Genomic DNA, 22,456 nt, shown 5'->3' with positions numbered 1-22,456 from the left:
TGGGAGCTTTCACAGGGGCAACAAATGTGCTATTCCTCTTACCCCTGCCTTTCTGGACAACTTCATAGATTTCTGCGTTGGCCTACAGGTTTTCAGCTGCAGGGGATGTACTGGGTAACATTTCTTCTAGTTGCAGTGGCCAGGATAGGATTTGACCTTAGTGAAGGTTAGGTACATTTTGCCAGGTTTGGCTTTATTGAAGACGGGTAATCAGAATTAAGATTTATTCATGTAAAGGTGTTGAAGACTATGAAAGTGTTGTCAGTGTTATTTTTGGAGTAATGGCCTTTCAGGCCAGAGGGGACCACTAGATTATCTAGCCTGACCTCCTGTGTATCAGAGGCCACCAGCACCCGCACATGAAACCCAACAACAGAACTGAGACTAAAGTAAATGAGATCCACAGGAGACTGGATTATGTGCCACAGGCAGAGAATTGGAGGGATCTGATCATCCTCCTTGTTAGCTTCACAAAGAAGAAAAATACTTAACCAAACTTAAGTAGGCATAGTAAGTCATGTGAGCATCTGGGGAGGGTTTAGAATAGCTCATATTCTTTGTTGGCTATTTAAATATGTAACCGTTAGTACTATATATAAAGAATTCTTTATACTACGTATAGAGAAAATTATAAATACAGATATTTCTTCAAAGATGCTAGACTGAAGGTTCTTGGATAAGCTTCAATGAATGCAATTTGAATCTAGCCCAGGGTGAGTTAGACATTTTGTCAAGATACTTTCAGACTGTGAGACTTGCATGTCTTTGTACTGCTTGATTTCTTAAGCAATTACTTGCACTTGGACAAGTAAGAGTTATTACAAGGAAGGATTTTTTTATTCAGAACTTATAGTTAGTGCAAAGAAACCAGCAGTTTGGAAATAGTGATCACAATTAAGTCTGTCTATTACTGTCAGTTACCACACCATACAATCTGCGATGGCAGTTATTTTTCTATTCTAAACACAGGTAACTGGCAGTAGAATTTGCTTTTTAATGGCTACTTGTGCCAACAGCAAAATTGTTTAGTGAGTAGAAGGCTGTAAATAGAGATACACATGGTGTAAAGTCAAACTGAATGCAGTTTTTATTAAATAAAATGATCAAACTTAGATCAGGCCAGAATTCCTTGTCAAATTTGGCGCAGACCCAGACACCATTTTGGAAACAGAGTCCATTGCTTATACTCTTTCACTGGTCTGCTGGGACAGGTATCCTGAGGCTTGCTAGCAACAACCAAACTGTGGGAATTTTGGACTTTCATACATTGCACTCCCCCTCTGCACCCTTTGTAAAGCCATGGGCTGCAAAAGGCGGTAGGTTTAAGCATATGCACACTAAAGGTGGCGTCACTTGATTGAGCTACTCCTCTCAATCATGCAGAGACCAGATACATCCCTGCCCCCCCAGATCATGGATATAAACAGAAAAGGAAATAACCAAACCGTACTTAAGCTGTGCAGTAAATATACAAGCAGGTGGTGCTATTAAAACCCAGAGTAAGGTCAAAACCTATTGAAAGCAAAAACTACTAATGCAGGGCCAAATTAAGGTGGAAAATATAGGGGGACATTCCTGAGCACAAATGGGGTCATATCTAATCCTGTGCGTTTCCAAAGCCAATACAATTTGCTTCCATCAATTCTCACCCAGTTTGGCTGAAAGAGGCCATGAAAGCCTAACAGCCTTCCACCCATGATCTCCACATCTCCTCGTCTTCCCTCCCCTTCTCACACAACATGAGTGATGGCCAGATGTTCCAGACATATGTGATATGCTAAAGATCTTGAGCATACTCTGACTGGCTCATTGCCAGAAATGAGAACAGAAACAACATCTGCAGAATCCTTAGCACATAAAATACAGCAACTCTGCTCTTGGTATGGGCCTCAGATCTGCTCTAAACCTCGCACAGCGGCAATGATTTTGTGACCAAGTGACTCGCCTGTCAATGCGCTGCCCTGAGCGTGGCGTTCTAGGATTTTTTGTGGTCTTCGTAGCTCATCTACTCAGGTCCACTGGTGGTTCTCTTCATCTTGTGACTCAGCCCTCTGGCAAGGTCATGTTTAGCCTCACCCCTTGTGGAGTAAATTCAAAGTCCCACAAGCTCACATCAGGTCAACAGCCCAGATCTAGGCCCAATAATCCTGCTGCTCCCTTGTATCCGGGCTCTTCATGCCAGCCTCTTCGGTGACGCTGTAGGGCAACCTAGGTCCAGGCACCTTATAAGCAGTTAAATCTGTCTTGTCAGACCTCTTGCTTCTTTCCTGGGCTACTTCCTGCATTGTCCTGCCGTCTCCTCAGGGGGCTTGCATTTTTGGCAGGGATCTACCCTGGGGCCAGACTCCTAGTCCCAATTCCCAGCATAACAAAGGAAAGAAAATTACATTAACAGAAATAAAGAGTGGCACCAGCCCTTCTGTCTTGTAAGGTCTTTCAGCCGCCTGTATCACTGCTCCATGTCTGCAGGCTACCTAAAGCAACTTGTTCCTCTTGGGGCGCTGAGAATGAGAGGTCTGGCCTCTTCCTGGGACTAGGCATTTCTGAGCTGGGTTTCTCCCTTTTAAGACTTTGTCTCTAAGTCTGGCATGCGTCACAGGTGTGGTGGGGTGGGGCTGCCCTTTAACTCCTTGTCTAGAGCAGGATCTGTATACCCCTGATTTCCAGCTCAGGTAGACGTACTCGTGGCTAACTCTGGCTGAACTAGCGTTCCAAGAACAGAAGGGGAGCTGTGGCGACACAAGCAGTGGGACGCGCTAGCTGCCCCGAGTGCAGCTCCGTCCAAGGCATATACTCACCCTGCTAGTCCAGCTGAGGCTCACGCTGCCACAGCTACAATTCTAGTTTTAGCCTGTGAGCTCGATCGACCTGAGCTGGGAATGCCAGCAGCAATGTAGACATACTCACAGACCCCTGAGTGGCTGTTCCAGATTGCAAGTATACAGCAGCGTTCCAGACCACCCATAGGCCCCCAGCCTTGCCTCATATGTGCTCACTCTACCCCATTGTGGGATTCCCTTAGGAATATGCTAGCAGTGTGCGTATATGCCTTGGACAGAACTGCACTCGGGGCAGTTAGCGTGTCCCACTGCTTGTGTCACCACAGCTCCCCTTCTGTTCTTAGACGAAGAGAATCCCCAAGAAACTGGTGACTCCACCCTCCCAATGAGGAGGGGTGATCTGGCCCACAATGCCCATATGCAAAATGTCTGCAGGTTATAAGATTTTGATTAATATTGTCTGGGCAGCAGCACATAATTGAAGATTCCTCCCCAAACAATTTAGTCCTAGATTGCAGTAGCACATAAACAAATGAGCAGTTTTAGTCTCTCTTTAGCTGTCATTATTTCCATTGAAGCCCTGGTAGAATCCACTGTAAATTACGGACGCTCTTAATTCTACATTTCCTGGTGTTTATACAAATCTTTACTTATATATTAAAAAAAACTCAGTGTATTTTTTGAAATGGTCAGAGTTAAGTAGTGGAATCATGAAAATGTAAATAGCAAAAACATACATTCTGGAAGCTGCAGCTTACAATATTAACAAATTATGTATGAACTCTGGAAACTTTACTTTAGCAGCATTGTTGATTTTTTGAGATTTTTATTTTATAAATTTGTATAAAACATCATTCTGCTTGTGAAAATTTGGTTTTGTTTTATCCACAGAATATGTACAATCTGGTAACAGCTCTGAATTCCTTAAATCCCTCATTAACTGAGGTAAGCGAGCTTTCCCACTTTATTGTTTGACTACACATACTAATGTCTACAGCGACTGTAATTATAAGGATTGAATTTATTTAAACATTTGTAAAATGATCATAGTAGGTACAACTGTGAATGATCACATTGTCATAGGTTGATCTGAAGGCAATTGCTGCTCATGAACGCAATACCTGAATAATAAAAAAACAAATCTGCTTGTTAAAATTTCTGCTGATTTGCTGTGCAAATTGATGCCTATTGCATGTACAGAAATCTATCATACTGAAGATTATTACAGGAGGATGTCTCCAAGTCACTAAGGTCAGGTGATAACTAGAAGGTTTTTCAAGTATTTCACACTTGAATAGGCACACATGACCAAAGGAATAAGAGAATTTGAGTGCCAGAACAGGTTATACCGTCTTAGATATTATGGGTGATTCTCCTAATGAGCTACTTCAAAGGTGCCTGCCCCTGTCCTGGACAAATAGATTTTCTATTCTGTTCTATTTGAGAGGCCTATGCAGCTCAGAAGACATTGCTGTCCATTATTTGAGCAGTAATCCCATTTCCTGGGTTCAAAGGGGCTATAGGAGCGTTTGTATAGGGAACCATCTCTACTTGACAAGGCCACTTCCCCGGGCCCTGCCCTCACTTGTATCAGCAATGTCCTGTGCTTGCTGCTGGCCAATTTTTGAATTGTCTTGTGTGTGGCCAGTGTGTTAATGTTTTACTGTTTGCACTTGCTGGACAAAATTTCCTTTTAACAAAGTTCCTTTCTTTCTGTAATTTCATTCAAGCCAGATATGTCACAGCTCCCAGATTTTCAGCTATTGTTTTATACTCTGTTTTGTGCCATTCACACTGGGGAGCTAACAGAAGCCACAAGACAAGCTTTGTGGGTGCTCAATTTCTGTTATTCCATTGGTTGCTTCTCCCTGTTCTAGTGACATATGCAAAAGCCCAACTAGAGACTGACCTTGTCAATCAGCAAAACACCACTTAGGCATAAGAAAACTCTCTGCTCAGGGTGTCATGTTTCACAAATTCTTGTCAGACATATTTTCATCTTTGGATGTAGAGATTTATCTGCAGATTAACGGGGAGTGATGGAAAGTCTGAACATATACCTCTCTTTAGAAAGTCAGGTTATTCTAAATATTCATAATATTATATTAACAAGGGAGAACTGGCTCACAGATATTCACAGAATGTGTACACACACACACACACATATATATATATATTAAATGCCACAAATCTACAGTGCAACTTTTAATCATGTCTTCAAGACAGAATACTTTTGAAGCTTTCTGATAGGTTGGCAGTAATTTCAACCTCCGTCACTTGTGCCTAGTAAAGGCATATTTACCTTTTCCTGCTTTTAAAGTGTTCTTGTGTAAGTGACAAACATACAGTCTATTCATTTTCTTACTGTAAAAAAGCAAAAGGTAAATCTGGTGATGGTGAAAAGCTTTCTGCAGTTCCCAGTATTAGGTTTGATTTTCAACAGTACCAGAAGAGAGTTAATTATGAATTAAATGCTCCTTTATCTTCTAACATCAAAAACATTTTACCCTAACGTAAGGAAAACACAATTGTTCACTTTCTCTGGCATTGTCATGTGTTTTTACATAATGAAGTTAGGGTTAGGCAGATACGTTATTGTGAACAGAGCATGCATATGGTAATGTTGTCTAATTAATTCTTATTTCAGTCATTCTTTTAATCCCACAGGCATTATATGAAAAATGCATTCTGTGTCAACACAAAGTTATACATGTGCCTTATTGTACTTAAAAGGAGAGAAGAAATGCCTGTAAATCTATCTCCCCAGCAAATACCAATTAAGGATTGCTCATTGCACTAGGCAGGTGCACATCTAGATAAAATTTCTGGTATCTAATTTAAACTTTACAATGTGCACAACCAGATAATCTGAATGTAAATAATTCATTTCTTCATAGCTCTTTTATGCATGTTTATGTACTACAAGCTGATCTAGATTTGCTGCTGTAGAGAATATAAACTTTTCTTGCTATGTGCCGTTATTACAAACAGTAGTTGTGCTGCCTTGATGTAAAGGCCGTAATATGCTTTTAGCATTGACCAGCAGGAAGCTGCATGTTTAGGGATGAACACTGGTTCCCAGGCCTGCAGAGTCTGAAAATTTTACAGTAATGATACGCTCCATCTCTAGGAATGGGTGCCAGTTTTACCATGAGCAGTGATATCTGCATGCCAATTTGCAGGGCTTTATTTATGCAGTTTATAGGCCCACCCAAAAGTTAGTGAGATGCTATTTAAGATAAGGTGCAGCAGTTCCATGACATTTTCAGCAAATGCTGACATACTCCGAACTGGGCATTTGCAATTTTTTTTTTGGTTGATTGTGAACAAATGACATGGGAAATTACATTATGGTAGGAGTTACTCTGTATCTTCTACAAGTCCAATTTGTTTTCAGATTGGTAGCAGACAGTTATATTCCCTAACCCAGGGCCATATTTGTACTACACAAGTGGATCCTATTGACTTCAACAAGAACGTGAAGTAAAGGCATTTGAGGCCAGCTCTCACTGTGTACTTGTATGTACTTAAAGAATGACTAAGTGCTTACTTTAGTCTAGTGTAGCTACTTCGTGATATAAGGGAAGGAGTTGGCGTAAAAATCTATTTGCTATTTTTCCACCATCCTTTGTATATTTCTGATTACCCTGAAAACTCTCCAGCTTTAGGCAGTTGCCAAATTTATAAAAGTGGCTGTGGTCTTTCATGTGTGTTGAGTAAAAAGTACATGAGATGTATAAAAAGGTGAAGGAATCTGAGTATTCCTTGCCTCCACTGTAGATTAATGCTTCTCAAACCAGGAAGTGACTAGCATTTTACAACTGAAGTTCTGAATTAGACAAAGCTAAAATGATGAGTGGTGTTGAGATGTTGCCAGCTTTATATACTCTACAATCATTCTGTAAATGTAGGTATTTTTGAAATAGCCTAAACTTCCTTTTTTAATAGATATACAGCTGGGTCCAAAAAGTCATTTGGTGTGTAAGGAGAACACAAAATGTCTAAAGTTAGATAAGGGAAAATCAGCAACTAATGTCAAGTTAGTAAATGATTTTTACCTGTAATGTCAAAATAACAAAGGTTAGCCATTCTTTTATGAAGGAAAATAGAAAATGCAGAGTTATATTTTAGGATATTGTTTCAGATATTACTCTTAACTATGTGTACCTTAATGCTGTTAAAGCAGTTACTGTTTCTTTGACCTCTTGGTATACTAAGCTTTTGCCTTTCAGAAACAGCTGGGTCTACTAAGAACCATTTCCCCGTTCTGCACAAGGTAGATCAGATGACTCTCGCTTTATCACCCTTGGAGGCCATCTGAAGGACAAAGAAAAGAGATGGTGGGAAACACTTGGCCCTAATCTTGTGATGAACATAAGCAAGAAGAGACTAACATGTGAAACCATTTCACTTTTTTCCATCTTAATTGGCTGTTTTACACATTCTTTTGACAGTAATGGTTCATCACGCTGCCTTAACTTCTGGCAATGTTGCACTAAGTTGTATTTGTGCAGAATTCTGTAGGTGTTGTCCCTCAAAGTTATTCTGGACAATGATTCCTCTTTCTGTAGCTTGATACATGTCAATACCCATTAATTTTAACAAGAAAGAAAAGACTTTATTGTGGACGGAGATTTTGCATGCCTTACCCATGGATAATTATCATGGTAACTCCCTCTCAGAAGAATGTTAAATGCTCATGGAAAGATTAAAGTTACAGCTTGGATATTATCTGTCTTAATCTAAGTCAAACGCTGTCTGTCTACATATATAACTGTAGTTCACTAATGCCTTATATCCATGTAAGTGGAATGTTTTACCTTGTACAAAATAAAGCTGCCGTCTATAAGTGTTGTTAATTACTTGTTGAAAAGATTAAGACAAGTTGTTTCACCAACAAGTAAACTGCCTTTAATTAAAGAAATGTAAACTCATTAGGTAAACACTTCATTTAAGTGACCTCATAATTCATACATGGGGAAATAAATTCATGGAACACTTGATACATACATTCATGCCTTATGCTACATACCAGAGACAGCTCTAGAATATTTTGATATTAATGAGTATTTTTAATTAATGAATTATTAATCTGGTATTTTGCTCATAATAGTCAGGTCAATAAGGGAGTGCCCTTAAACAAGGATGGCCCGTCCTTTCTTGTGTGTCCAATCCGATGAGCTGGGCAGCAGTTCTGCAGAAAAGGACCTGGGGGTAACAGTGGATAAGAAGCTGGATATAAGTCAGCAGTGTGCCCTGGTTGCCAAGAAGGCTAATAGCATATCGGGCTGCATTAGTAGGAGCATTGCCAGCAGATCGCGGGAAGTGATTATTCCCCTCTATTTGGCATTGGTGAGGCCGCATTTGGAGTACTGTGTCCAGTTTTGGGCCCCCAAAGGATGTGGACAAGTTGGAGAGAGTCCAGTGGAGGGCAACAAAAATGATTAGGGGGCTGGAGCACAAGACTTATGAGGAGAGGCTGAGGGAACTAGGCTTGTTTAGTCTGCAGAAGAGACCAATGAGGGGGAATTTGATAGCAGCCTTTAACTACCTGAAAGGGGGTTCCAGGGAGGATGGAGCTATGCTGTTCTCAGTGGTGGCAGATGACAGAACAAGGAGCAATGGTCTCAAGTTGCAGGGCGGGAGGTCTAGGTTAGACATTAGGAAAAAGTTTTTCCCTAGGAGGGTGGTGAAGCACTGGAATGGGTTACCTAGGAAGGTGGTGGAATCTCCATCTTTAGAGGTTTTTAAGCTGCAGCTTGACAAAACCCTCGCTGGGATTATTTAGCTGAGGTTAGTCCTGCTTTGAGCAGGGGGTTGGACTAGATGAGGTCCCTTCCAGCTCTATGATCCTATGAATGTCAGCTTCCAGGGTATAACCTCTTCCTGATGATACCAGCTCAAGAGCTCTTTTTCCTCATGCAATCCTTTTCTATTGGTTCTTCTGCTTTTCTGCTGAACAATTAATCAGTTTGTATACTCTGAGCTAGTAGGGTACCAGGGCACTATGCAGAGTGCCATTTAGATGAGAAAGTTAATAGCTCAGCGTGGAAGTTATTTCACATCAGTAGGATTTGCTGCAGAATCTACTCCCTCCTGGCTTCAGAAGTATGCTGTACTATCTCAGCTTCCATTTTAGTAAAATTAAGTTATAGTGGTTACATAAAATCTTGTTATGTTTTTAAATTCTAACTAAAGACACCTATTCAAGGCTTTTAGTGCCCCAACACATCATTAATACAATAAAATCCTAGAAGCATTAAGCACTTGAACAGCAATTCAGCTACAGGTGAATAATGTAAACTTAGGCAGTGTTGTCTTCCTGCATCAGCTAACCGGCTGCAACAATAATCGAGAAGTATAGACTGGCTCAGTTCATCTCAGTAGGGTATTAAATCTGAAACTTATTAATAGAACAACACTGAAAACTAATTTTGAGCTGTAAACATTGTAACAGATTTTCAGTTAATGTGGTTACCCAGTATTGGTGGATGCAGTTGGGGCTATTCATAGTGGAATAAGTAGGGTAACTATTACCAGGAACATCGATAAGGGAGAGGTAGAGAGACACATTCTCTCCGTTGTGCAAGAAGCCTCAACTCTGCCATAGCCAGCTGTCTAAAACTCCAGTTCTCTCCTTCCCCTCTCTCCCTCCTCCATCCACTTATACATAGCATTTATACCTGTTTCAGTACAAAATTCTGTGACCCCAGAGTGTCAGGAATGCTATGCTGATTCATCAGTTTCATATTAACTTCAACAAAAACCTTCAGTTGAGCTGAAGCTTCTACAGTACTTCTAGCGTGCTACACAAGTGCTGTGGAATTTGAGTTCAACTTGTAGCTGATGACACAGAACTTTGGCCTACAAAATACTTCAGTCTCAAACATTCTAGAGAAGAAAATAGTTGTACCCGATTTAAAAGACTGACCATTCCATTTAGGTCATAAAATTGATTATCTACATAGATGTGTCGTTTGTAAGTTACATTACCCATACCAAAAAGGATATGCAGGAAAAACAATAATAGCACTCTGTAATTCTTGTTAGAATCAAAATGGACTTCAGTTGGTAAAGAGGTTAATGCCAGAATAAGATGGTCATGTTAGCATGAACTAGGATAGTGAGTCATGGCTATTAGTGCAGTGGCCTTGATGATTTTAAGCGTATCAAATGAAAGCATGACAGTGAAATAGTGCGCAAGGCAGTTTAATTTATGAAATCAAAAAGGGCCAGCAAGAGACACCACTTAGAAGCAGCAACCAAGAGATATTGTTTAACCTATATTAATCTCTTTCACATTTCATACTGGGAAATGCATGATTTGACACTAGCAAATTAATTGAGCTAAGCCACAAAATTAAACTAGCACTGCTGGACAAGGGTCAAGACTTCCTGCATTTAATTATTTACAGTTTACAAATAGCCTTTTCATCTTGCAAACATCAGACGTATTAAAAGTCTGGAGAATATAACAAGTCAAATTACATTTCGAACACTCTTTGGTAATAGCTACTGTTCTTCCTTAAAATAAGTCATTAACTTATTCTTTGTGTTTAAAATGTAAAACATTGTTTTCTCATTTTCATTAGATCATGGGAAATATATTAAAGACAGTGATTTAGAGCTGCCTAGTGTAACTGATATTTTCATTGAAAATACTCTGTCTCTTTACAGTTTAGTCTTGAGTCTTCACAGGTTAGGATATGACTAATTGATTTTCTTCTGATTTTGTCCATTTCTTGAGTCCCACAGTATCACAGCATTAAAATACATAAAGAAGAACAAGAAGTGTAAGCAGGAAACAACCGATACAGACATAGGAAATAAATCTGGGAGCCTCTGTGGAGGATTCAGTGTGGCACTCATTAAAGTGAGGATGCCCATCAGAGTTAATGAGACAAGAAACTGTAAAATAAAGAAGGATACATTAGTTAACATTGACTTACAGTGTCCAATGAAAAAAGTAGTTACTTTCATTGCTTAGGTGCTGTGTGTTCTTCATCCTTTGTATGAATGTCCTCTTAAAAAATACAGGGTGCATCTATACTGACATCTTGCGTGCCATTCTCTAGGCTGATGAAAATACAGTCAAGCTAATCACCCCCAAAAAACCCAAAGATTAGACAGTTTCCTACTATACATTCAACACATTGAATATTTTGGAATGGGGTCTTTTGATATGTTGCTGCTTAACAAGGGTGATCTCATTACTATTAAGCACTGACAGTGTATGCAACTGTATAAGGGAAGTGTGAAGACAGTCCCAGCCCTCAAAGGCTTAAAACTGAAAGGTCTGACAATACTCTGCTTGGAAGAAGAGAGGAAGGAGTTAGCTGGGAATTCCCTCTCTCTCCTTTCTTCCTAAATTTACTTAATCAGAGTTTTTAGGAGGGATTTGAATGAGGTGTTGGGGAGGATGGGGGGGGACCTCACACGGGAATTGAGAAAACATTACATATACGGAGGTAGCCTGGAAGATGACAAATGGGTCTCTTGTGTGGTTTTCAACACATGAAGTTGTTCACATGAAACTTCTATTAAGAACAAATGGGTAAACAAGAGTATATTCCATAAATACTATGTATATCCTACGGCCAGACAAATGTACATAATTGTGGGCATAAAGCTGGTTTATATTTTACCGTCATGATAACACTGAACAGTCAAAAAGTTTCTTACCAGACTCTTAATAACCTTTGGGAATGCCTTAAATGAAGGCATGTATCCCCTAATCGAAAGGGAAAGTGATTTCAGCTGCAGGTCCTCTTCTGAAGTCTTTTCAAATATTGAAAAAGAAGTCACACATACTGTGAGAAATGCCAGTGTTGTCACTACGTAGGCCAGTAGCAGGCCATCTTTCAACAAAAGAGGCAGCAAGCTGTTCAAACAAAAGTGCATTAGTCTCTTTTCCAACAAATTTACATTTTAAGTAACACATTAAAAGGTGAGAAAAAAGAATACGTTTAGAAAGACGCATTAGAATCAAGGCAGGAAGAATATTGTATTGAAGTTAATAGCATCGGACTCACCTGAAAGTTGACACAAGTAAAAACCACGTAGCCATCAAAGGAATTTCATTTATAATTAAGCAGACTGGTCTACAATGAAAAAAGAAAAATAGGTGTACAAACACTGTAACGACAACAGCTTTGCTGGTTCTCTCCAACCTCTTTTTAAACATAAGTTTTACCTTTTCTGGGCCAGAGACTCTATTGTGATCTGGCCCCTTCTTTTGCCATCTGGAGCCAGAAACTAGCTGCAAATGGTCAAAGAACTCCCTTCTGGGGCAAGAGTGCCAGTAGTGGGCCTTGCACCTGCCACCCTCCCAACTTACTCTAGGAGGCATGGCAGAACTCCAGTCTGTCTATCCTCCACTGGCATACGGTCCATTAAGAATATACCAGGGCAGAATACTTCCTGCATCCGAGCTCTGCTTGGTGTGGCAACTGGTTACAACTTCTTTGATTCTTGGGGTAAGCCTCTCACTGTCTTAGGTATGTCTACATGAATAGCTAGTGTGCAACAAGCTGAAGTGTAAATCTACAGTGCATGGAATGCTAGGGCACTAACTGTTCATGTGGATGCTGCTGCTGTGCACTGAAAGCTCCCTAGTGTGCACCGACACACTGTGCTTTGAATCAGCGGTATGTGACTGTCCATGTGCACTAGGGAACTTCTAGTGCACAGCAGCAGGGTCCACACGGACAGTTAGCGTGCTGCAAGTTGGAGCACTGTAGATCTACACCCCAGCTGCCGCGCACTAAGCGTTCGTGTAGACGTGGCCTGAGGAAGTGATGGGCTGATCCCAAGAACCAAAGAAGCTGTGACCACACTAAGCAGAGCTCTGATGCAAGAGATATTCTGCCGTGTGTGTTAATTTGCAGCACAATATGCATACAAAAGGACAGCTGCAGTTTATGAGCATCCGCACCTAGTCACACTAGTAAGCATGGTGAAGTTGTGTGTTCAACTTGGAAACTAGAAACAATAGTTTAGTGGCCAGTCTAGATAAAATTAAAATTGTCCCCTGTGGGCCTCTGTGAGCTTTCTAATGTAAACCTAGGAGAGGAATATTAAAGGTGCTACGATCCAATGTTCAAATTCCTCCCACATGATGGTTATGCTTCATCCAAGGGGAAGAAGATGGCCCACTGCCTTAAGATTCATCTCCAACAAAGGAAAGAGAAGGGGAATATATATATATATTAATGACCAAGATGGGAGACCATTTGCCATCTAGTTACTGAGAAATGAAGGAGAGTTCATCTTATTTCATCATTATTTACTTTAAATAAGTTCTCTACTTGCTGGGCAACTATATAGTATCATAGAAGTAGGACTGGAAGGGATCTTAAAAGGTCTTCTAATCCAGTCCCCTGCACTCAAAGCAGGACTAAGTATTATCTTGGCCATTCCTGACAGGTGTTTGTCTAACCTGCTCTTAAAAATCTCCAATGACACAGATTTATTCCAGTGCTTAACTACCCTGACAGTTAGGAAGTTTTTCCTAATATCCAACCTAAACCTCCCTTCCTGTAATTTAAGCCCATTGCTTCTTGTCCTATCTTGAGAGATTCAAGAGAATAATTTTGTCCCTCCTTCTTGTAACATTTTATGTACGTGAAAACTTATGTCCCCTCCTTCCATGCAGTCTTCTTTTCTCCAGACTAAACGAACCCAATTTTTTCAATCTTTCCTCATAGGTCTGTTTTCTAGACCTTCAATCATTTCTGTTGCTCTTCTCTGGACTTTCTCCAATTTGTCCACATCTTTCCATGTCTGGGACTTCTTTGGTTTCTATGCAGTGTCACCCTTTCCACCCCCAGAATCAGGCAACCTACCACCTGGAGAGTCAGGCATATTTTGTGCTGGACCGAACTCGAGTAAACCTACCATTAATACATCCTGTTGTTTAGATAATGGAAGTAGTCAAAAAGGAAATTTCTGCTTTCATAACCCTAAGTTACTTATGCATAAGTTCTTAAGGAATGAAAACTATATGCACAATTTTTAAAAAGTCTCTGTTTTAATAGATACATTATTTTTAAGTGAGGAAGAAGCCTATAACATCATGCAAATTTGGGGAAAGGGTATCAAAATATTTTCTATATAAAAATTATTAATTACTTACAGTGATACTAGAAGAATGGATTTTTCATGTACTTGGAAGGAGAACAGGAAGAATGACAATGCACAACTAGCCTTAAAAGAGTCAAGTAGAACAGGTTAATATGACTTTCCCCAAATCAAAGTGTAGGTTTTAGTTTTCCAGTTGGCCTAATTTTATGTAAAGGCTGGCAAAAGTGTGAAGTGTTCAATATAATTTGAGTATCTCCTTTGTACTAAATATATTCAACTCCAGGGCAATACACACGTTTCAATATAGTTAGAGGGACAAGTACACAGATCTGCACCTGTAACAGATTGGAGCTGCAAAAAGGAGCCTTTTGAAAGTTTGACCCAGAGTATTTAGAACGTCTCATGTAAAAAGGCCCCTATCTTGCAAACACTTATTCATGTGCTTAACTTACATGAGTAACCCCGTCAAAGTAAACTGAATTACTCACATGCATAAGTGATTGCAGGTTTGGGACCCTACTATATAAAGTCAGAACTATGCAACTCCATACCTGAAGTAGTTTGTATTATGCCGGGTCAACTATACTCTATGCTAGTTATAGATATCACTATTATAAACTCCAGTAATACTTGCAAATTTTCTATCATATAAATCCACTGTTTAAATGTTAGTTATATCGATCTTAGTATAAAAGTGCTTTTAGTCTTAAAAGAACATTTTACATTCATGTCATGTCGATATGCCTAAATTTATGTTTAATGATATTAGACTACAGAGAAAAAAGCAAACTTTTTTTTTTGTTAAACAAAAGTATCATTCCCTTTTCAAACCACTAATGAGCCTGCAATGACTACTGTGGGAATTTTTATTGAATTTGGCAGCCAGTGCATTAAAAAAACCCGATCACTTTGGAAACAAAACAAAATAGAAAGGAAATCTCAAATCCATACAAAGCTTTATTGTGTGGAGAATCTTCCAACAGTTTTTCAGAGGAAAACAATAAAATTACAGAATAAAATAAAGAAAACTGAGGATAAGAGAAATAAAGAAGTATAGACAAGGGGCAAACCCTGAGATTTAAAAGACACTAGTTAGGTCCTCTGATAGAACTTTGATATTCAACTCTGTTGATGATACGCTTTTTAAAGTCTCTTCAGCAAATACCAAATGACATTTAACGATATACATAACTCTGCACAGCGGGACAATTTTAAGGAGAACTATTGGCCATACTCCAACACTCCCGGATAGATTTAAAATAAGAAACAATTTAAAAAATACACTTACCAGAGCAAATTTAAATCCTCGGAGAGAGGGCTGGAGAGTTAGTTTTATACAAGCAGGAAGTAGGCTCAGAAATGTAAAAGCAAAGCTAAAAGATTATTTAAAAAAAAAAAATAAGTTTATCCTTTAACATATAAATAACCACTTTGATAATTTCAGATAATATTTTCAAAAAGCTACTAAGTGACTTAGGGACCCCTGTCCCATTTTCAAATGCACAAATCACTTAGGGGCATAAGTCAATGTGGCATATGCTCCTAATTGACTTAGGTGTTTTTGAAAATGTTACTCTTCAGTAATTTTTCATCCATCTTCCAGACTGAAAAAGCCTTGTCTTGAACTATTTACTTATTTGAAAATTTTGGATTGTGCAAACTTTAAACACTGTTAGAAGAAATAATGGAAAAAGTAGGTGCATATGTTTGTTATTTTTATCTAGCTTCCCAATTTTAATTAATTATTCAGCTCAAATCATTATACAAATATGCAGAAAAAAGTTTAATAAAATTCTAAGTATTCTAAACACACACACAAACCTGGAGAAAATTTTTAATTGTATTACTTGGGACTAAAAAAAATACTCTCTGAACAAAAGTCTTTTTAAAGAACTCTAAAAATCGCATCTCTCAATTCTTCCCATCGGATTTTCAAAAGCACCTTTGTGATTTAGGAGCACAAGTCCCTTTGACTTTCAATAGGATTTGTGCTCCTAAATTGCTTAGATGCTTTTGAAAATCCCTCATAATATGAATAAAAGAGAAAGCTACTTAAAATCCTTCAGTTCTCTTACCTGAGTTTAAGCTGGATTTGAGGTGACACAACATTCTTTATCTTTATAAGGACACTTAGGCTACACCAAACGTTGGCTACTTTATCCTGAAAAGATATTCAGTGAGTTGTATCTATGTTAATTTGCTGTTCAAACAATAAGAGGATCATTTACTATTTCCACTGAAAAATACATTCAGACATATGCTATAATGAAAGGTAGTATTGGGTCTATGTGACGTTGGCTCAAACATAGAAAATTAAGATCTGAAATAAATTGAATTAAAACATGTATTAAAATAACTGAGAAATACTTTCTCGGACACAAGAGACCATCAGTCTTAAGTCAAGACCACACACTTTGTAAAAATAAAGCTCTGAAACCATCCATCTCTAGGAAATTTTAAATCAGAATAATAGCACCTGTGAAACTTCTTTCAAATGTGAAGACATTCTATAAATTGTCACATTTTATTACATACCTGAATGTATTTAGCTGTGCTTGCTAGCAGTGACAGAGTTAACCACTAATAAATCAAGAAGTCTAAAGACATTAGCAGTTGTGCTAGGATCACTTTCAAAATTAAATTTGTAACCACAGCTATCATGCTCATGAAACTCATCCCTAAACAGCTGCTGGAATCACAGCTGTGTAGACATAACAGCAAGAAAGCTACTAGCACCAACAACTAAGTCATCTTCCTTGTATGCCTACTAGCACTACAGAATATGCTCTTCAAATTTGCTGAGGACTACAAGTGAACAGAGGGTTTTGGCAGCACCAGCAAACATGCAAGATGCCTACTTCTTAGCCAATAAGATTTTACAACCATCAGCATTTGTTGCTGTTTCTGTAAATGGGAATCATTTCAAAGAACCTGTTGCAGGCAACCCAGTATAAACTTACTGTGCATTGCTTACGCGGACAATTTCTCAGTTTATCCAGATTAGTATCCAAGTCAGTCACTCCCCTATTCAGTCTGAAAATATTTGGGCTAATATTAGACTAAAATCCTTGGGCTCTTTTGGATGCATTGTTTGTTGACATTTACAGCTTTTATTTTTAAACTTAGCAAAGGGTAAAAAATGCAACGTGACAAAAGGTATTTTGGTTTGTAAATACCTTTATCTCCCAAGCTTCAGTTATTTTTTAATAAGCTGCTAGAGAATATGTTCTGAAAATATTGCTATGGCTGCATCTAAATTAAATGCCATCCTCAGTGTATCCAAAATGTTGGTTTTTCAGGACAAAGATATTGCAGGTTGTGGGTATCATCTGTGTCTATGGAAGAACTGCTAACAGAAGCTACATATATAAGGCAAACCATTTACACTAATCACAGTCACTTAGGCCCAGATCCAGCAAAGCACTTAAGCATGTGCTTAAGTCCCACTGAAGCATTACTGAATCAAGCCCTTAGTTTCTTCTTTGGGGAAGCCCGGGGTTCAGAACTTACTTTTAAACATGTACAAGGGTTCAATCTTGCCAGGCGCTAAGCACTCTGACCCCAATCTAACAAAACACTGAAGTGTCTGTGTAAGCATATAAGTAGTAGCCCCACTGGCATCAATGTGTGCTTAGAATTAAGTACGTGCTTAACTGCTTTGCAGGATCAAGCCACATGAGCACCGTGCTGAATCAAACTACTACTTGGGAGTAGTAAAAGTAGAACTGATCTAAATAAAACTTTTGTAGAAAGTTGTTATTGAGAATATAAACTAGGATGCAAAGCAGGCTTTAATTTACACCTGAAACATTACAGCCATTATTAGTTGTATAAATAATTCCTTTCAGTAAAATGAGTATTATGCTAACCAAAGAGGAGACTCTGAAGCTGTTAACTTTACTGTTGTATCTTCTGACACTGTCAATTACAATGGAATCTATTTCAATGGAAAAATGTATGACTGAAGTATGGGTTTGATGATGGGATAAGTGTTGTCTACTCATATAATATCCTGAAGATGCCAGCTGAGCTAGGGGTTAAATACTGGATTAAATAACTGGCAAGAAATGACTGCTGAAGAAGGCAGCTCAGATTACTAGTTCTGTGGTGTGTCTTCCACATTAAATCCCTAAAGGTCATGATGAAGGTTTCTCAAGGGATCTAAGAATACAGAACATTTACACAAACAAAACAACCCACATACCTCAAACAAGCCTCGATCAATGGGAAAGAGTCTTCTGAGTACTTGCAGGATTTGTTCCACTTCTGTGCAAAATGGGAGCCAGCAAATAGCAAAAGAAGCAACCACTGTAAATGCTAGTTTAACTAACAACACTAATCTGTAATAAATAAAAGAGATTAAATCAAGATATGAAGAAGCAAAAAAACCTCAGTTGTTTATATAAAATAATAAGGCTCTGGGGGCTTAAAACTTAAAGTGTATTTACAGCATACAACTGAACGTGCATAAGATCATCAAATGTGACAAATTTGACCAGAGAGCTATCAGTACTAGAGAAAAGTTACATCGTCTCCTCTAAATCAGTCATAAGAAATCCACTAGGACTACAGCACATCTACTGGCATTGTCTCATGAATCTGGATGTCTTTTGGCCCATATTTAACTTGGATTCCAGCATGAGGAGGGTGTGCAGAGAAAAGTTGGTTACTGACAGCTGTGCAAATAACAGGCTTTTTGGTTTACTGGCAATTCCAAAAAATTGGAAAACACTATTTCAGATCAAACCAAACTGTCTAAAAAAAATCTAAAAACATTAATTTTGAATTGAACAAAATATTTCCCAAAATGAAACCATTTCTATTTTGAGCATTTACGATTTAATTTTTTTTTTAAATTAAATTAAAGGAAATTTCTAAACAAAAAGTTGTTCAGAACTGAAAAAAGTAATTGTTACATTTTGAAAATGTCAAAACAAAATTTTTCCCTTTCAGGATCCTTTTTTTTTTTTTTTTAAGGTCATTTCCCCCAATCAATAATTTGGGGAAACAGTCAAATTCACAGAATGTTCAGTGTCACCACTTCTGAAGTTTTTGCTGAAAATGGATTCGGCCTACAAATTTCATCCAGCTCTAAGTTGAATATATTTTGCTATACTTTCTACATCCTTAAAACTAGTTAGATATTTAGTGTATCCAGTTTAACGGCTAGAAAGAGACGTGTTTTACAAGAACAGAGGAAAGTATGATACGAGTCGCGTATCTGCCATTGGAGTTTAATAGAGAAACAACTGACATGCAAATAGGATGACTCAAACTCCCAAGGCTAAGGCTGCATTTTTGAGCTAGTGTCCGGATAATGAATTTTAAAGCTACTCACCCCTTTCCTGTCAGGCCTTTTTGGAAGCATTTTCCAAGCAGGAAGAGAAAGAATGGCAGTGCATGATAGAGTTCCATTTGTTTATAATTTATGGCCAAGCAAAATGCCAATGATCCTAGAAGGTCCCAATTATAAGACAGATAAAGTACACCCCACAAAGCAAAGCCCAGGCTCACTGAGTTATATATGTTTTTAGTGTTAAGGACAAGATGTGCAAGAGAAGCAACATGCTGAATAGTGTGACAACTTAATGAACTAATGCCACAGGTCAGAGGTGTAAAAAATATTCAAAGAACAGAAGTTTTATATGTTAGTCTTAATTTTTAAAAATCTAGTGCCAAATATGCAGTTTTTTTCCACACGGACATATTTTAAATTCTATTTCAACAGGTTAGCCAATTTTAACTTTACATTTGGGATGTATTTCCTGTATCCTAATCAAAAGTCCATAGAGTTAAAGGGAAAGACTTATTCACCAGAGTTTTATGCCTGCACAGATTGAATGTACTATATTAGTGTAATAACAATTAACCAGGATTAATAAAAAACTGCACTGACATAGTACTCAGTAGGATACAATGAGGAGCAATAACACATGTTCTTGTGCTTATTTTTTCCAGGGTTATAGGTAAAACTTTAAAAAGCCCTAAATCTCTCTTTCAGTACAGCTTTGTATGGAATAGTTTAATACGCCCATACTTAGACTGTACTCTCTTCAGGGCAGAGACTGTCTTCTTCTTATGTGTCTGTACGCCTAGGCACAAAGAGGCCCCAATCCATGATTAGGGCCTCTAGCCGCTACTACAAAACAAATAACAAAAGATACAACAACAAAAAATCTGGTCTTTATTTTGGCACTTGGGGCTTGATCCAAAACCCAGTGAAGTCAGTGAAGAGACTCCTAAAGCTCATTGAAGTCAATGGTTCAGGTTCTGAATACATCAAAAATAGCAATTCAAGTGTAATGAAAGAAACCGAATTAAAGAGAAGCTACTGATACCCTAAGAAATACTGAAACAATTTCTCTCTCTCCCCCTACTCTGTCTTTGCCAGTACAGAGAGCTACATGACAACACATCTGAGTTTTTTAAATCATCTCTCAACCTGCTATTTATTCCCTAATCCAAAATCATAATCTGTCATTCTGTCACTTTCACAGCAGCTACTTTGATGCCAAAAGGCCTTGATCCTACAAAGACTTATACAAGCAGTCAACTTTCTGCATTCTAAGTAGCTCCACTGACTTCGGCTGAACTAATCACAGCATATAAAGTTATGCACATGCATAAATCTTCGCAGAATCAGTGCCAGAATTATGACTTCAGAATAAATTGAAGCAGCAAAATATAGCTAAAATCTGTCATGAAAGCAGAGTCTGTTTCTTAGAAGTTTGGCTTCTGCTGCTGCTTCTCACCTGACATCCACATCTTCTAGAGGGAACAGCATAATTAGTATGTTATTAGACATTGACCAGCAAAATTTTGCCTGATTTTGACTTAATAGGGTACTTTAAAATATCCACATTTATCACAGTCCCAGGATTTACTCATATCTGTTACCTGGCACACATTGATACAACTTGGAGTAATCAACTTGCTTATGGATATGCACAATAGCTAATTTTCTAATACAAGCTGCAACCAAGACCTAAATGTGGATATTTATATTTAAATTAATGATAAAAAAGTACATACACCCGCATACATACCAATGGGGTAGGATTTTCAAACTTGCCATAAGAAACTGACATGCCCAATTCTCATTAAAATTAATGGGGATTGGGCAGCCAACTTCCCTCAGTGGCTTTGAAAATCTCAGCCTAGATTGTGTGTATATAAACATTGATTTGGAAGCTTTAAAGGACTTCTGAAACTTTATACATTTCATATGTTACGCAAGCAACCACTAGCTCAATTTACATCACAGAGCAAGGAATATTCCAGGTGGCAAGGAGAACAGGTTTTTCCTTGGGAAAATCTCAGGATTACTGCACTAATCTTCATTAATGTGGCATACATCTTGAAAACAATACATCAAACTTTATTCTAATTACAGACTAGCATAGGATATGAAACTCAGGAGGTCAGAAGGTCCATACTGAATTTCAAAAAACAGAATGCAGCCATGTGCTCTATGTTGGTTCACTCCATTACAAGTACATCTGTGCTCCAATGTTACAAGGTAGTATTAAGTTAACTACTACAAGTTCAGGTCAGCTAAAAGCCAAAATCATATTTGGTTAGCTAAGGAGATACTCTATGTGTGGTTTTTGAGTATTTTTTTTATTAACTTCATGAGACAATAAATAGGCACCAAGACATAAGTTGTTAATTAGGCAATGAAGATGTTGTATATTGTACTTTGTTTAGTTGATGGCAAGAGTAACATTTGAGCCCTCACAATTACATTAGTAAGTGACAGCAAAGAAATCTATGCATTAATTTAGAGCTAGGGGATTGTTGATTCCCCCCACCCCCAATAATACTTGCTCTCATTTATAAATAAATTTGGTTTGGCCATGGTTACACCCTTTTATGCGTGTCCTGTGAACACACAATACTGAGTTTTGTTGGCATGAATGTTCACAGAAGCAGAATTTTGAAGAAGTTGTACATGTAAGTTTTAGCAGAAAACAAAAATATAGGTATTCTCAACAGCAGTGCTTGTGAACTCATCTGATCTGGGGAAGAAATACTAACTAACAAAGCTCCAATTGTGAATACTCAATCTTTGTAAACGACTCAGTCAGCTCTACCTATAACTTACAAATTCACCATATGTTTCAAAGGTACCTATAAACGGGGGAGTCAGTGGCTCAAAGGATATTAGAGGACAACAAGAAGCAGAGTCTACTCTAATTTACTATTGATGTTGTATAGTGAGTCAGGTGTACAGCTATATCTCATTGAGAAGCATCATGGTTGCTAGAAATTGGGCAGCAGCATCTGAGACACTCAATAAATGTTAATGATCTCCTTCTATTATCTCTAGTCAGCTACTGGCTGCAAAAGCTATAGACAAAGTCACATTTTATAGAATTGAACAGCACGGCTGTGTTTGACACTCCTCTCTACCACCCAACAAGAACTAAGATGGTTCTCTTATCCAGGCAGAAATCTCAGGAGTATCCATTCTTTTCACAATCAGACTGTCACAGACGTTTATTCATACAAGGCAGAGTGATATAAAGGTGCACTTGGGATGCAAAGAAAAGCTATTCCAGGTTTGATTGATTTACCCCACATCAATATTTTGC

At 38.3% G+C, this 22,456-nt stretch overlaps 2 protein-coding genes across 4 annotated transcripts in view; one reads left to right on the top strand and one right to left on the bottom strand.

Moving 5' to 3' along the window:
• The window catches only part of ITGB3BP (integrin subunit beta 3 binding protein), a 40,167-nt gene extending 32,339 nt beyond the window's left edge, over nt 1-7,828 (top strand). Inside the window, exons 8-9 of one of the 2 annotated variants that reach the window (XM_067535549.1) lie at nt 3,672-3,725; nt 7,013-7,828. In XM_067535549.1, coding sequence (XP_067391650.1) covers nt 3,672-3,724 — 53 coding nt within the window. In that variant the 3' untranslated portion in view covers nt 3,725; nt 7,013-7,828. The other variant, XM_067535550.1, reaches the window with a different exon arrangement.
• Nucleotides 7,829-9,973: 2,145 nt separating this feature from the next.
• The window catches only part of ALG6 (ALG6 alpha-1,3-glucosyltransferase), a 34,113-nt gene continuing 21,630 nt past the window's right edge, over nt 9,974-22,456 (bottom strand). For both annotated transcript variants that reach the window (XM_067535546.1, XM_067535547.1), the window contains exons 8-15: nt 19,201-19,386; nt 18,067-18,202; nt 15,938-16,023; nt 15,151-15,235; nt 13,915-13,985; nt 11,813-11,881; nt 11,463-11,661; nt 9,974-10,688 (exon numbers count right to left, since the gene is read on the bottom strand). In XM_067535546.1, the coding sequence (XP_067391647.1) occupies nt 10,491-10,688; nt 11,463-11,661; nt 11,813-11,881; nt 13,915-13,985; nt 15,151-15,235; nt 15,938-16,023; nt 18,067-18,202; nt 19,201-19,386 (1,030 nt within the window). In that variant the 3' untranslated portion in view covers nt 9,974-10,490. The remainder of the gene's footprint in view (nt 10,689-11,462; nt 11,662-11,812; nt 11,882-13,914; nt 13,986-15,150; nt 15,236-15,937; nt 16,024-18,066; nt 18,203-19,200; nt 19,387-22,456) is intronic.

This window comes from Emydura macquarii, unplaced genomic scaffold (assembly GCF_026122565.2).
Source record: "Emydura macquarii macquarii isolate MOO-44397 ecotype Brisbane River unplaced genomic scaffold, CSIRO-AGI_Emac_v2 contig_3506, whole genome shotgun sequence".
Classification (NCBI taxonomy): domain Eukaryota; kingdom Metazoa; phylum Chordata; order Testudines; family Chelidae; genus Emydura; species Emydura macquarii.
Note: the sequence above shows the minus strand (reverse complement) of the source record. Positions and strands in the feature narration are given on the sequence as shown.